This window comes from Dermochelys coriacea, chromosome 20 (assembly GCF_009764565.3).
Source record: "Dermochelys coriacea isolate rDerCor1 chromosome 20, rDerCor1.pri.v4, whole genome shotgun sequence".
NCBI lineage: Eukaryota > Metazoa > Chordata > Testudines > Dermochelyidae > Dermochelys > Dermochelys coriacea.
Window position 1 is genome coordinate 10806457 of NC_050087.2, and position 13411 is coordinate 10819867.

General features: G+C 53.8%; 1 protein-coding gene across 2 annotated transcripts in view; it reads right to left on the reverse strand.

Annotated features, from left to right (window-relative positions):
• The window catches only part of NCKAP1L (NCK associated protein 1 like), a 70887-nt gene that overhangs the window by 9980 nt on the left and 47496 nt on the right, over positions 1-13411 (reverse strand). Inside the window, exons 27-29 of one of the 2 annotated variants that reach the window (XM_038378851.2) lie at positions 5204-5297; positions 4000-4116; positions 2622-2731 (exon numbers count right to left, since the gene is read on the reverse strand). In XM_038378851.2, coding sequence (XP_038234779.1) covers positions 2622-2731; positions 4000-4116; positions 5204-5297 — 321 coding nt within the window. Of the gene's footprint in view, positions 1-2621; positions 2732-3999; positions 4117-4589; positions 4713-5203; positions 5298-13411 lie in introns of those variants that run through there. The other variant, XM_043506800.1, reaches the window with a different exon arrangement.

Genomic DNA, 13411 nt, shown 5'->3' on the forward strand with positions numbered 1-13411 from the left:
TTTTAAATGAAGCCACCATCCACTTTGGACCGCCCAGAAGAGTTCCTTTCCCCGCCAGAGTGACTGGACTGCTCCATGCACTAGGCCATAAACTTCGTCCTTGTTATGCTCCGGCTCAACCAGGAATTAGCCCCGGGCAGTGCCGTGGCCTGGGCTAGGCAGGAGCTCAGACTACATAGAATCACAAATCAGGATGTAAAGCCTTCAAGTTACAGAGAATCCGCCATTTACACTAGTTTACACCTGCAAGTGACCCATGCCCCATGCTGCAGAGGAAGACGAAACCCCCCACGGTCTCTGCCAATCTGACCTGAGGGAAAATTCCTTCCCAACCCCAGATATGGTGATCTTAGACCCTGAGCATGTGGGCAAGACCCAGAGCTCTCCCCATTTAGTGTCCCATCACTGGCCATTGGAGATATTTGCTGCTAGCTGTCACAGACTGGCTACATGCCATTGTGGGCAGTCCCATCATCCCATCCCCACCAGAAATGTATCAAGCTCAGTCAGCTGTGGTTTTTTGCCCCCACTGAAGGGCTGTGAATAAGAGAAAACCTGAAGAGAGATAACAGCACCAAACTCTGGGCTGGCATCAAACACCATTACATAACTGCCAGAAGCCAGCCATCCCACTTAGCTGTACCCTTCTCTGCTCAGCCCCCCCCCCCCCCCGCGGGCTCCTCTGAAGCCAATCAAGGGTTAGGGGTGCCAGGACCCAGCCGTGTGCCTGCCGGGCATTTTGCAGGTGTGAAAGTGAGGGTACAAACCTTCTCTGTGCTGAAGTTATCCCCCCAGCGGATATCCCCCCACAGCTCTGATTCTGAGGGGTGCTGAGAAGATAAAACACCAGCTAAACCAATATGAGCAGTGGATGCTCAGCACCTTCTGAAAATCAGGCCCAGGAGCCTTGAGGTGGAACCCACAAACAGTGGCCCCCCAAGTCATTCTTATGGATGTGGCTATCACCTCCTGCTATAACTGGGGGCCAGCCGAGCAGCCTGGCAGCTCTACCCCTCCGGCTGCAGGCCACTGAGAAGGGACTCACCCTTGGCTGGCCATAAGAGCTCAATTTGATGTCCTCAATTCTCAGCCCCTGGCTGCCTCTAGCAACCCAAAGCACTTTGCACATGTCAATGTACACCCACAGACTGGTCAGTATCACCCCCCTTTTACAGAAGGGAACAACTGGGGCCAAGAGAAGGGACTTGCCCAAGCTCCCACAGTAGGATCAGGAATAGAACCCAGGAATCCTGATTGCCAGGCCCCCAGCTCTAACCAATAGTCCACACTCTGTTCCTCAAAATAGAAGCCCGGAGTCCTGCCTCCCAGACTGCTGCTTACTCTGGGCCCACACTCCCTTCAGCACTCGGAGTAGATCCCAGGAGTCCTGACCCCAAGTCACCTTTGGCTAATGACGAGACCCCATAGAGCCCTCAGGCACATGCACACCCCATGTGGACGGGTTGGAACTGTTCTCAGTTAAAATCTCAGCTAGCAGAACTCACTGATAAGATTCATGTTCTTGCCAGCAATGGCCAGATTTCCACAGCAGCTCAGCCCCACAGCTCCCACTGGCTGCTTGAGATGGAGATGAGGGGGAGGGGGCTCTAGTGTGCTCAGTGACTCTCCTAATGCGCAGATACGGTGGGGATGGGTTCCCCATCACTTGCATGGGGAGCTGCTGGGTGCCAGGCAGGAGAAGGGAACCAGCTAGCATGTCAGCTACTTGCTCTGTTGCTGCCAGTGGGAATCCCTGGCAGGGAGGTGGCCTGGCTGGAACACAGGTGGCTGTGTCCATCCCTATCGCATTGGACACTCCATGCCAGCTTCCTGTCTGGCAGGGCAGCAGGGACAGCCGCCTACTGGGGCTGTCACCCTTCCCCCAATGCCAGCCTCCTCCAATGCCAGACACCTGGGAGCGGGAGGCCCCTCGGAACCCCGAATCCAAAGTCAGTGGGAGATGAATCAGGCAGGTCCAGCCGGCCTTCCCCTCCCACATCCCTGTGCTGTGATTGCTGCAGGGTGATGCCATCCCCCACAGACCCCTGGCTGCCTTCATGCTTGCTAAACACCTGGCAGTGCCTAGGAGGGGACCAATGATGACCCACCTCGTGGGACCCAGGCAGTATTTGCTGTGGTCACTGTGGGTGAGGCTCTCTGGCCGGTGCTAGGCAGGAGCTCAGACTGGGTGATCAGAATGGTCCCTTCTGGCCTTAGCTGGGGAGCTACCAGCTGTCAGGCAGGACACTGGAGTAGCTGAATCCCTGGCCATTCCCATGTGCCTGGGTTGGACCATTTGGAGGATAAACAGACTGTCTCGGGCATGGCCCACCTAGAAGCAAGAGGTAGCTATGAATTCACTGAGCACTTCATAACCCACATTCTGCAAGCACCAGTTCAGCTGGGGAGAACCATTCAGTTCACCTTTGGAGGCAGTACTCCCAGTACATCCTTGGGAGCAGTACTCACTGCACGCCCTTGGAGGCAGTACTCCCAGTACGCTCTAGAGTGCAATACTCCCAGTACGCTCTAGGGTGCAGTACTCCCAGCATGCCCTCAGGGGCAGTACACCTGGCACACAAGCCCGCTGCGTGGAATTAGACCTGCCCGCAGCCTCTCACCAGCAGGAACTCCTTGAGGTGCGTCTCAATGTTCTTGCTGTGGACGGTGAAGAGCGCGGCAGACACCTGGATGATGGCTTTGGCCAGGCAGTGGATATTGTTGCTGTAACCTGCAGGGAGAAGGAGACGGGGGGCTTGGCACTCACAGCTCACTGAACTGTGTCTGGACAGGGAGGCTCGGCTTGTCTCCCTACAGCACCCCCAGTGCACCCCCAGCTCTGCTATAAAGACACCACCCCCGCCTCTAAGGGCCCGATCCTGGGAGCACTTACACACGTGCATCTCAACCCCACTGAAGTCACTGGGGTGAGTCCAGCGCTTATGGCCTGAAGAGGTATTGGCAGCAGAGCTAGAGAAGAATTAATGCCATCGGCACAGCACTGGGGAGACCGCCTCCGGAATACCGGGGGCAGCTGTGGCCACCCTTGTTGATGGGAATGAGTACCGACTGGCAGAGGCACAGAGAAGGGCTGCTAAGATGGCCAGGGGATGGCGAACTGGTCTTACAGAGGAGACTGGGTCAGCCTAGCAAGTGAGGCTGAGAGGGAGGGGGCTGCTCTCTGCAAACCCTTCGAGGGGGGAAATGCCAGGGATGGAGCAGAGCTATTGAAGCTAAAGGACAAGGCTGACACAGGAACCCCTGGGGATAAACTGGCCAGGGATAAACGGAGACTGGAAATGAGAAGCAGGTTTCTAACCATCAGAGGAACAGCCCCCGCATAGGCAAGAAGCCTCTTGAGTTGGAAGATGGAGCTTGAGGTGTTTAGGAAGGGGATGATCTGGCGGGGCTGCCGGCAATAGTAGGAGTTGGGATGCGAGGGTCCTTCCAATCCTGTATTCCTGGGGCAGGATCAGGGCCTAATGCTGAGAAGTCCCCTGCTTGTCACTGATGTGACGTGCACGAGCAGCCCTGTCCCAGCAGGGAGAAGTGGGCATTTTTCTTCTTTTGTTTCTGTATTTTTCTTGACAAATGAATTATGGAAATAATTAAACACGTCAGTTGGGGCAGGTTCCCTTGAAATGTGAGTCAGGCCTGTGTTAAACAGCTCCGGGACCTCACTCAGCCTTTCCACTAATGCAAGTTGGGGTTGGAGTACGGAACAGCACTTGAAACAAGGGCCCGTTTCCTGGGAGTGTGTGTTTTGTAACAAGAACTTCCACAAACTGCCCTGCAGCCTCAACATTTGCCCCCGCCCCAGGGCCATTCACCCAGGAAAGCAAGGCGGTGTCTTGGGACGCCCCCTGCAGGGCAGGATGGGGAGCTAGTCATGGAGCACTGACGGCAAAAACACAGATGGCGCCACTGGGCCATTTATCGGCATGTGTGGCGGGTGAATAGATTCCGACGTTTGGAAAGCAGCCCATCCCGGCCTCTTACCGTCCATCTCGATGTTGTACATGGAGAAGGGGTCGGAGGCGAGGAGCGGCAGAGATACAGCCACGAAGACCAGCAGCAGACAGGCTGACTTGTACTCCTCCTCAGGGGACAAGCTGTCTATCAGGCAGAGAGGGAGAAGATGTACAACCAGAGATTTCAATAATAAGCTCGATTTACACTGTCCATTCTTCTCCCCGGCTTGGCCACTCGACAGACTTACAAATATATATATATATATATATATATATATATATAAAATCACCCAGCAGCTGTGACAGGCCAGTAAATTATTTGATAGATGGAGTCAGGTCCCTGCTGCTCCGGAGCCTTGAGTTTTGCTGAACATAACTGACAATGCTCAGATTCGCTTAAAGCTGCATGTGTACCATGGAAAAAAATGCCGAACTGGTGGGGTTAGTGAGAGCTCCCTTGGGAGTCCCAGGCCGGTGGGCGGCATGCAGACAGCTGGGGGACCAGAGCCGCAGGGATCCCAGCTGTGTTCTCAGAACATCCCTGGATCAGCTGTGGCACCTGTGACAATGCTACGTGTGTTATTAAGGTGTATTTGTCATCCCTGCCCAATTCCCCCTTCTAATGGGCTTCCGCTAATAACAAGCAGTTAATGAAGAGAACCCAAAGGTCACTATCATCATTCCCATTTTACAGAGGGGAAACTGAGGTACAGAGCAGGGCAGTGACTTGCTCAAGGTCACCTTAGCTCTTGTATCTTCAAAGCACTTGGCGAACTAAGACTTGGTCCTCACTGGAAAGGTGTCCTGTTTTGGGCCTGTCAGGTGTGGGGGGTGATATTGTACTGATATAGTCACACTGGCACCAGCCCTAGGGGGGATGCCATCCCATTCAGGAATAGCTGTACTGGCAATAAAGCCCCTTTAAACTGGAATAACTGCATTCCCGCTGGGTGGGGATGAACTGCTTGGACTAGACTGGGATAGTTAAAATGCTACCACTTTCTAGTGTAGACAGGGCCTAACCCATCCAGGGCCCCTCCCTTGTGGGAGCTGAGTATTGTTACAGACACAAACATCTCTAGCATACATGTCTGTAAACTGGGACAGAAGCATATGTCACAATTCACAATCACATGTTAAAACACAACTGAATGAGCGAGTGCAGCCAGAACCCAGGGCAGTGTCAGCACTGGGAGACTGGGCTAGAGGGCAGCTCCCAGCCTGGCTCTTACCTGTCTTCAGGTTGGAAAGTGCAGTCACCAGTGCTGGGTCAATGTCGCATGGGATCCCGGCAGCCGTGGCCAGCTCGAAGATGCTCAGGGTAACCTGGGGGAAAGACCAGGAGAAGGGAGGTTGTCAGCAAGCCTGGAGAGCTCCCAGGCTCCCTTGCTTCTGTTCCATGTAATGAAACAGCTGCATGTTTATGGGGAAAACAGGGCAGCTGCTTTGAGTGCCTGGTCAGCAGGCCATGAGCTGCTGTGAGCTGGGGAGAAACAAGCCACTTCTGCCACATATTGGCACAGCCTCCAGCAGGGGCCACAGACAGACCTGTCATTCCCTTGGGAGCATCTCCCTTCCATGCAGAGGAGCTGGGTGCCCTGAGCCCACTGGGATGTGGACACTGGAATGTGTGAGGCACCAGAGGCTGAAGAAAATGGAGCCTGGCAGGGATCAGAAACCCTGTGGGTCAGCAGTCAGGACTTTCTCCCTAGAAACATGCAGAGCACAGTGGAAAGGAGCAACAAGCTGGGACCAGCTGCTGAGAACTCTGCTCTCTGGGGTGTCCATCAGCACAGCGGGCAATTACTGGACCCAAACTGTGGCAGAAGTGCTTGATATTAGCTCTTACTACAAGCCCCTGGTGTAGACATGATTTATGCCACTGCAGCTGGCTGGAGGCCAAGTCATAAAGGGCTAGCCCCCCAGTATGGATCTAGGGTTTCAAACAGGAGTGTAGCTCCCCCATCCCACTGCCTGTATCACTACACTGCTATTTTTAGTGCCCTAGCTCACAGAGAGCTAGCGCATGTAGATGTACCTGAGCTGGGAATTATGCTTCGCAGTGGCCGTGCAGAGACCCCTAGGTGTGGGCTAAAGCTAAGGCACTTGAGACAGGAGCCTGCCCCAGGTCTGACTTTGCCATGCCCTGTGCCCAGCCGGGAGCCCATGCCTGGTCTGACCACGCCGTGCCCTGTGCCCAGCCGGGAGCCCGTGCGCGGTCTGACCACGCCATGCCCTGTGCCCAGCCGGGAGCCCGTGCGTGGTCTGACCACGCCATGCCCTGTGCCCAGCCGGGAGTCCGTGCCTAGTAGCAATGGCCGCATTTCCACAGACTCCGTCATTGGAAAAAGCTGCTGCAACTGTGCTGGGAAACGGCTCTGGGATCTCCGCGGGAAGGCGCGTCTCATCACTGGGGGGAGGGGTGCGTCAGTGAGCAGGTCATTCCCCCACCTCCATCAAGTCCAGCCTCAGAGAAGCCGCATCCCTGTCATACCATCAATGTGACACAGACCGAGCCAGGCAGGTATGTCACCCCGATATCCAGCCATCCGCTCAATATCTCCCCAAGAGGGGTTGTGTGTGGTCTCTGCCAAAAGCTAGGAACCAGCAGAGGACCGTGGCTACGGCCAGATGTTTGTACAGGAAACAGTTTGCGAGAGATGCAAAATGTAGCTCTTAGGTTGCAAAACTGCTGCAGTGAAACCTGTCACCTGAGGTGAGGGGGTGTCTCGGGGCTAACGCCATCAACACTGACAGCACTAAACACCTGTGCAGACAGCGTGGCTCACTGGCTGCACGAGGTGAAGACATAAGCATTTACAAAAACCAACCAACCCAGGAGAACACTCTGGGCAGAGACAATTGGAAGAGCCCATAACTGTACAAGAGCAGACAAAATGGCCCTTCAACTCCTGTAAAGTTAGTAAGTAATCTAGCTAGAAAATGCTTTAAGTTTTCTTTATTTTGGCCTGTAAATTAGCTGTGCTGGAGGAAATGTGTATTCCTGTTTTTGTGTCTTTTTGTAACTTAAGGTTTTGCCTAGAGGGATTCCCTATGTTTTGAATCAGACTGCCTGTAAGATTATCTTCCATTCTGATCTTACAGAGTTGTTCTCTTATCTTTTTTTTTTGTTCTTCTAATAAAGTTCTGATTTTTAAGAATCTGATTGGGTTTTTTGGGTCTTAAAAATCCAAGGGGTTTGTGCTCATCTTGTTTATTCTCAAGCCTCCCCAGGAAAGGGGGTGTAAGGGCTTGGGGAGATATTTAGGGGAAATAGGAACTCCAAGTGGTCCTTTCCCTGTTCTTTGTCTAAAACACTTGGTGGTGGCAGCGTTTTACCTAATCCAAGGGCAAAGACTTTGTGCCTTAGGGAAGTTTTAACCTAAGCTGGTAGAAATAAGCTTAGGGGGTCTTTCATGCGGGTCCCCACATCTGTACCCTAGAGTTCAGAGTGGGGAAGGAACCTTGACAAGCCCTAAGAGCAAGGTGCAGCCTCACAACAACCCCTAGAGACAGGCGGCGAGGATCAAAGCCCTAGGCCCTGTTACAGGCTGACGGGCTCTTTAAGGGCAGACAGGGCCCAGCCACCACCAGGACTGATTAGCTGCCTCCCACCAGAGACCTGATTCATATAAAGGGCTCAGCTCAGGGAGAGACTCAAAGAAGCAGGCAGGCTGTGCTGTACAGAGAGACTTGCCTTAGTCCTAGCTGGAGGGCCTGGGGAGTGCGGGGCTGCAGATAGCAGCCCGTGGCAGCTGGCCAGGGCTCCAGGAAGAGTAGCTCTGGGAGCCTGTGCCTTGTACGGGTGTGTCTGTGCTGTGTCTGGGAGTGAGCGACTTCTCGCTGCTTCCTGGTATATCCAGCATGACCTTGCCTTTCCTGCTGCTCCAGTCTCTTACTCAAAAGAAACACACTGAGAACAACAAACCACAACCTTTTCTTTACCTGTGAATCTCTGGGTATCTATGTTAACTGTATACAAGTGCCCGGAGCGTGACCCTTCGCTAACCAGCAAACTGAGTATAGATCCAGCCAACTATGTCACTGTGACGCTCCCCAGCGGTACCCAGGCCCTTCGCTACCACTTGCTCTTAGCGTGAGAGTCTTGTCTGTGCCTGCTGTGGATCAGCTCCGTGACTCCACCAGCCTCTGACAGCACAAGCCTGGTCTCCCAGGCCTGCGCTGGCCTCGCTCTGTCTGTACAGGTCAGCAATAGGCACACACCAGCCCTGAGTGCTCTGAGCGTCACTCTGGAGGGCTCAGCCCTGATCCAGAACAATCACAGAACCCGCCGAGTCTTGCTCCAAGGAACAGTGCACACCAGCTTAGTGGTTTAAACTCAGGATCACCACTCCGCTTAACACACCACACTTAGCTACAGCCACAGTGAAAACGAGAATGAGTTTATTATCAATGATGGTAGGTACGAGGACTGGAAACACAGGGTTACACATGAAACAAAATCATAACACGCTTTCTAGAGCCTCAACTTAACCCACAAGACAGGCTGTCTCTTGCAGCCTAGTTTACCCCCATGCCTTTTCAACCAGCATGGCTGGGATCCCCCTTCATCAGATCGACCTTGCTGGCAGCTTCTTGTCACCAGAGTGTCTCTCTGCATGCCCAGAAATACCAGAGCAGATCTCTGATCTTCTCCTTAAAACAGGCCCCCATCCCCCACTGTCTACCTTTTCCCGTTCCTTTGCTTCTGAAATCTCTGTGAGCTCTTCATTAGCATTTGACTCACTTCATGAAGAGACTTCTGGTGTGACACATACAATGCACCAGGGCGATAAGGTCTCCCATCTCCCGTCTGGAGGAGTTTGTCTCCAAGCATGACTGAGCGGCTTTTAATGATAACATCATTTTCAGCATATATCCAGAACTCCTCACATATTTTCTGCACATACGTCTCACAATGATTGATGTGTGTGACACAGGCTGTAAGCAGACACCTTACATGGCTTTGTTTTGGTGAACTCAGGGCAACCCTGTCCCTCTATGTCCCCCTCTGCCAGCTGGCATCAAGTGGTCCTTGAGTCACAGGGGTGGGGGGCAGGTTGGTATCTTCTCCAGAAAGGGGAGTGTTGTGGACACACTGAGATAATGGTCATTTATCATTTATGTTACGACGATATCTAGATGCTCAATCAAGACCAGGGCGCCAGGAGCTGCACAGACAGAACAAATGCGAATCACTGCCCCAAGGACTTTGTGGTTTAAGGAGGGACCTAGCAGCAGTAACAGCACAGACCAGCTCTGCACTACATCTGTGGCCAGGCAGCGACATGAGGGCAGCTCTCCAGCAGTCTAACAAGCACCAGCTTTCAGTTTCTTATCTGCATCATCCCAGAGCGGGGCGCTGGGGAGGGATTTGAAGCAGGATGAGCTGCTGGCTTTATGGATCTACTCAGGGAGCTTCTCCAGCATGAGGAGGGAGGATGGCGGGGATTATGGGGAATCAGGCTAAGGAGGGTGGGGTCTCTCTGACCTTGTGATATGATAGTAGGTGGGGAGACGTCGGGGGCTAAGCTGTGCAAGGTGGAGGGGGGAAGGGTTTGCCAGAGTGAGGAGAGACATCTGTGTTGGAAGAGGGGTAGCCAAGGGAGGGGTGCTGTGGCCGGGGTGACGACCCAGGCAGATGACCTTAGCAGCAGCATTCCAAATGGACAGGGGAGCGTAGGGGAACTGCAGGCATCCAGGCCAGAAGGGTCATGTTGTAGCTGCAGCATTTGGTGAGAGTTCTGGCCAGGTGAGCAGAGAAGGAAGGTCACAGCTTGGCAATGCTGCAGCAAGACGTGAGATGACACAGGGAACCCTGGTCATACATGGGGAGAGGGTGAATGGCATAATCCGAACCTCGCCCATGGCAGCTCTGTCTGACAGCATGAGCCTTCTCATCTTGTGTGAAACGACAGCTGGCAGGGAGATGCCTGAAGCTACTTCTGTCTATGCAACATGTGAGTTACCTGCAGCACCAGAACATCCCAACATCGGCTCTACCTAGGCAATTATCCAGCTCATCATCCTCATACCGAGCACCTGCTTAACAACCTCTCCTCACCTCCCCTCTCCCCCATGAGGAGGGAACTCCTAGCCCCATTCTACACAGAGGCACAGGATGAATCAAGTGCCTTGCATAAGGTCACGTACAGACTATGTGGCTAAACTGGGAATTGGACCCAGATCTCCCAAATCTTAGTCCAAAGCCTTAACCACACAGCCACCCTCCTCCATCCCCTAGGAAATGGTCATTTCACTGCAACACAATCCCCCAGACAAATCCCTTGACAGGATAAAAACAGAAACTAACAAAGAGGAAAGCGCAGTTGAATATCCAGGAAAGAGGAGAGGGTGCCTGGAATCTGAACCGCTAAGTGCTTGCTGTGAGCTCCTACCGAAGAGCCCCAGAGAACGTGGTCGGGTTCTATGGGCTGTGAGATCCTATGGAAGAGCCCCGGAGAACGTAGTTGGTTTCTATGGGCTGTAGCTCGGCTACACTAGGGAAATGGCATTTTGCTGACACTGGTTGGGAGAGCTGCATTCCGTCCCTCCATGCAGCAATGCAACTGGGCACTAGGCTGCCCCAGATTTGTCCATGGCCCAGTGTGACCCAAAGAGCCCCTTCCCAGTAATAAGGGGAGAGCCTAGCATGATCTGGCCCTAGGTCCAGCCCCACCTCCCTCTCTGTCAGAGGCAGCCACACAGGCTGCTCCTGGGAGCTGGCTGTTTCTGCATCTGCACCATGGATCCGAGAGACCTGCCAGGAGTCTGATACCAGAGTCTGGCAGGTAAATCTAGGGCAGTGTAGGGAGCAGGGCTGGCAGTGGGATAGGAGCAGTGCAGCCGTGGTAGGATCCAGAACTGGTGGAACACGAATGACTCCCGGTGACCCCACAGCCATTACTGCTGGGGGGACTGGGCCCCGGGGTCTCAGTCCAGCTTCTAGTGTCCATGGTGGTGGCCTGTGCCCACTACCTGGCCTCCTGGCTGGGATCTCAGGCTCCCGGCTGGCTATGAACAAGCCCTAATCCTCAGCGGGAAGGAGGCTGATGGGGACTGGATGGGCTGCACTCACTGTGCAGCTTGCTGGGTAGAAGCGGGGGGTGGGCTCCAGGGTGCCCAGGACAGAGCCCTGAACTCACATCGCTCAGATGGGATTATTCTTTAGACAGGTAAAGGGAGAGATGCAGGCAGTCCAGAGAGAGACAGACAGACCGACCTGACACTGAGAGAGACAGATGGTCAGCCATCACACACAAACACACACACACACACACACACACACAGATGGACGGACAGCTCCCTTCATGTCTCAGGAGCCGAGCTCATTGTATGGAGCAAGATAATGAGCTCGCACCTATCGCTCCTCCCTTTCAGCTGCACCTACAGGAATCTGGGGCCTACCGCTTGTGCCAGGAAGAGGGAGGCAGGAATCCTGGATTCCATTCCTGGCTCTACCACTGACCAACTGGCGACCTTGGGCAAGTCACTTCCCCTCCCTCTGCACTGCAACTTCCCCCACTGTAACATGGGGATAACAAGGGAGCCCCTCCATGTGAGCTCATTTGTGTCCCCAAGCACCAGGGTCCAGAAGCCCAGGCTTGTCTGTACTCTGCCACTGAGAGCAGGTCATCCTCAGCTGGCAGCTCCCAGTGCGTACACCAGAGAGCTGATACCCCATGTGTGCTCCAACACAGCCCCTGCCTGACAGCTAAGCCAGCTGCAAATTCCAGCATGACACAGACCCCTCGGCGGCTGGGCTTCCTTTCCCTGTGTCAAGCCCCAAGTCATGCCTGGGAGGGGTGGGTTTTGCTGACCTCAGCATCCGGCTCTCAGCCTCAGCCCCAGTTGTGTTCATAGATTCATAGATTCATAGATACTAAGGTCAGAAGGGACCACTCTGATCATCTAGTCCGACCTCCTGCACAGCGCAGGCCACAGAATGTCACCCACCACTCCTATGAAAAACCTCACCCATGTCTGAGCTATTGAAGTCCTCAAATCATGGTTCAAAACTTCAAGGAGCAGAGAAGCCTCCCTCCAGTCAACCATGCCCCATGCTACAGAGGAAGGTGAAAAACCTCCAGGGCCTCTCCAATCTGCCCTGGAGGAAAATTCCTTCCCAACCCCAAATATGGCGATCAGCCAAACCCTGAGCACATGGGCAAGATTCACCAGCCAGATACCCAGGAAAGAATTTTCTATAGTAAATCGATCCCATCCATCTAATATCCCACAATAATCCCATAATATTGTGTTATCACCCCACAATCTGATAAGGCCCATTGGGCAGCGCTGAGTGTTTGATTACTATCCTTCCACGCCTGCTGAAGGTGAGTAACCCCATTACCATTCTTCTCATCCCTCTATTCTGCTGGGAACCAACCTCCGGCCCTGCTTTCCTGTAATTGCTTTGTGGCTCTGGAGGCATTCGCTCCCTCACTACCGGTGCAAAATGAGTTGCACTCACTCCTGATCCATGCTGCATTGCTGATAATAAAGCCATTAATTCGGCAATGAAAAGTCACCCTACTTACATCCCTCTCACCATCCCCACCCACTGGCTTCACTGGGTGTACAAACACAAGATCGCTTTCTCCACCACTCTAATGCAGCCACCTCTGGGGTTGAACACAGCAGCAACACAACAGGAGAGGACCCATGGGCGCACAAGGAATATTGGTGATGTTGCTGAAATCAACACCCACCCCAAGGCCAAACCCAGACTAAATACCGACCTAGTTACACATCCATGGGTCTGAAATGGAGAATCAGAACATCCCTGGCCCAGCCTGACGTCCTAGCCCAGCGTCTCCATGGAGATCATGGAACAGAATAACCCAGTTCCCTCCCATTTCCAGCTTGACGTTGTTTGAAGATCTGGCCCCACAGCACCACCGCACAGTTCTGACCTGCCTGAATACCCCAGGTGAGCCCAAAGGGGCCAGCATGGCAACTTGCCGGACCCATCCCACCGTCTTTGAACACTCTCCTGCCTGTAACACGGTGCCCATCCCAGCTGTACAGAGAGGGGCTCCCCCCCAGCTCTGCCCCAGCAAACGCAGCCCCAGATGGCCCTGTCTTTAAACCTGCCACAGCACAAGGGAGCACCTAGCCAGAGGTCTAATGTCCTGTCTGCTACTGCCCCCTGGGGCTCATGCAGGGTATGACCACCCTGACACAATTACCCAGGTACTGATATTCTCCCAGCTCTGCTCAGGGCTCTTCCCTGCAGATAACACCACACTGCCCAGAGACCCAGCCCTCCCTGGGTGTTTCTCAGGCTTGTTCTCTGGCTGGTCCCCATCAATGGCCCTGGGAAGCACAAGCAGTAAAACGGGACAGCGCCTAGATGCATCCATCCCTCCTGCCTGTATTGGCCAAACTCCTGGGGATCTGCGCCGGTGGCATCCATCCTCTTGCACATGGATCAGGAC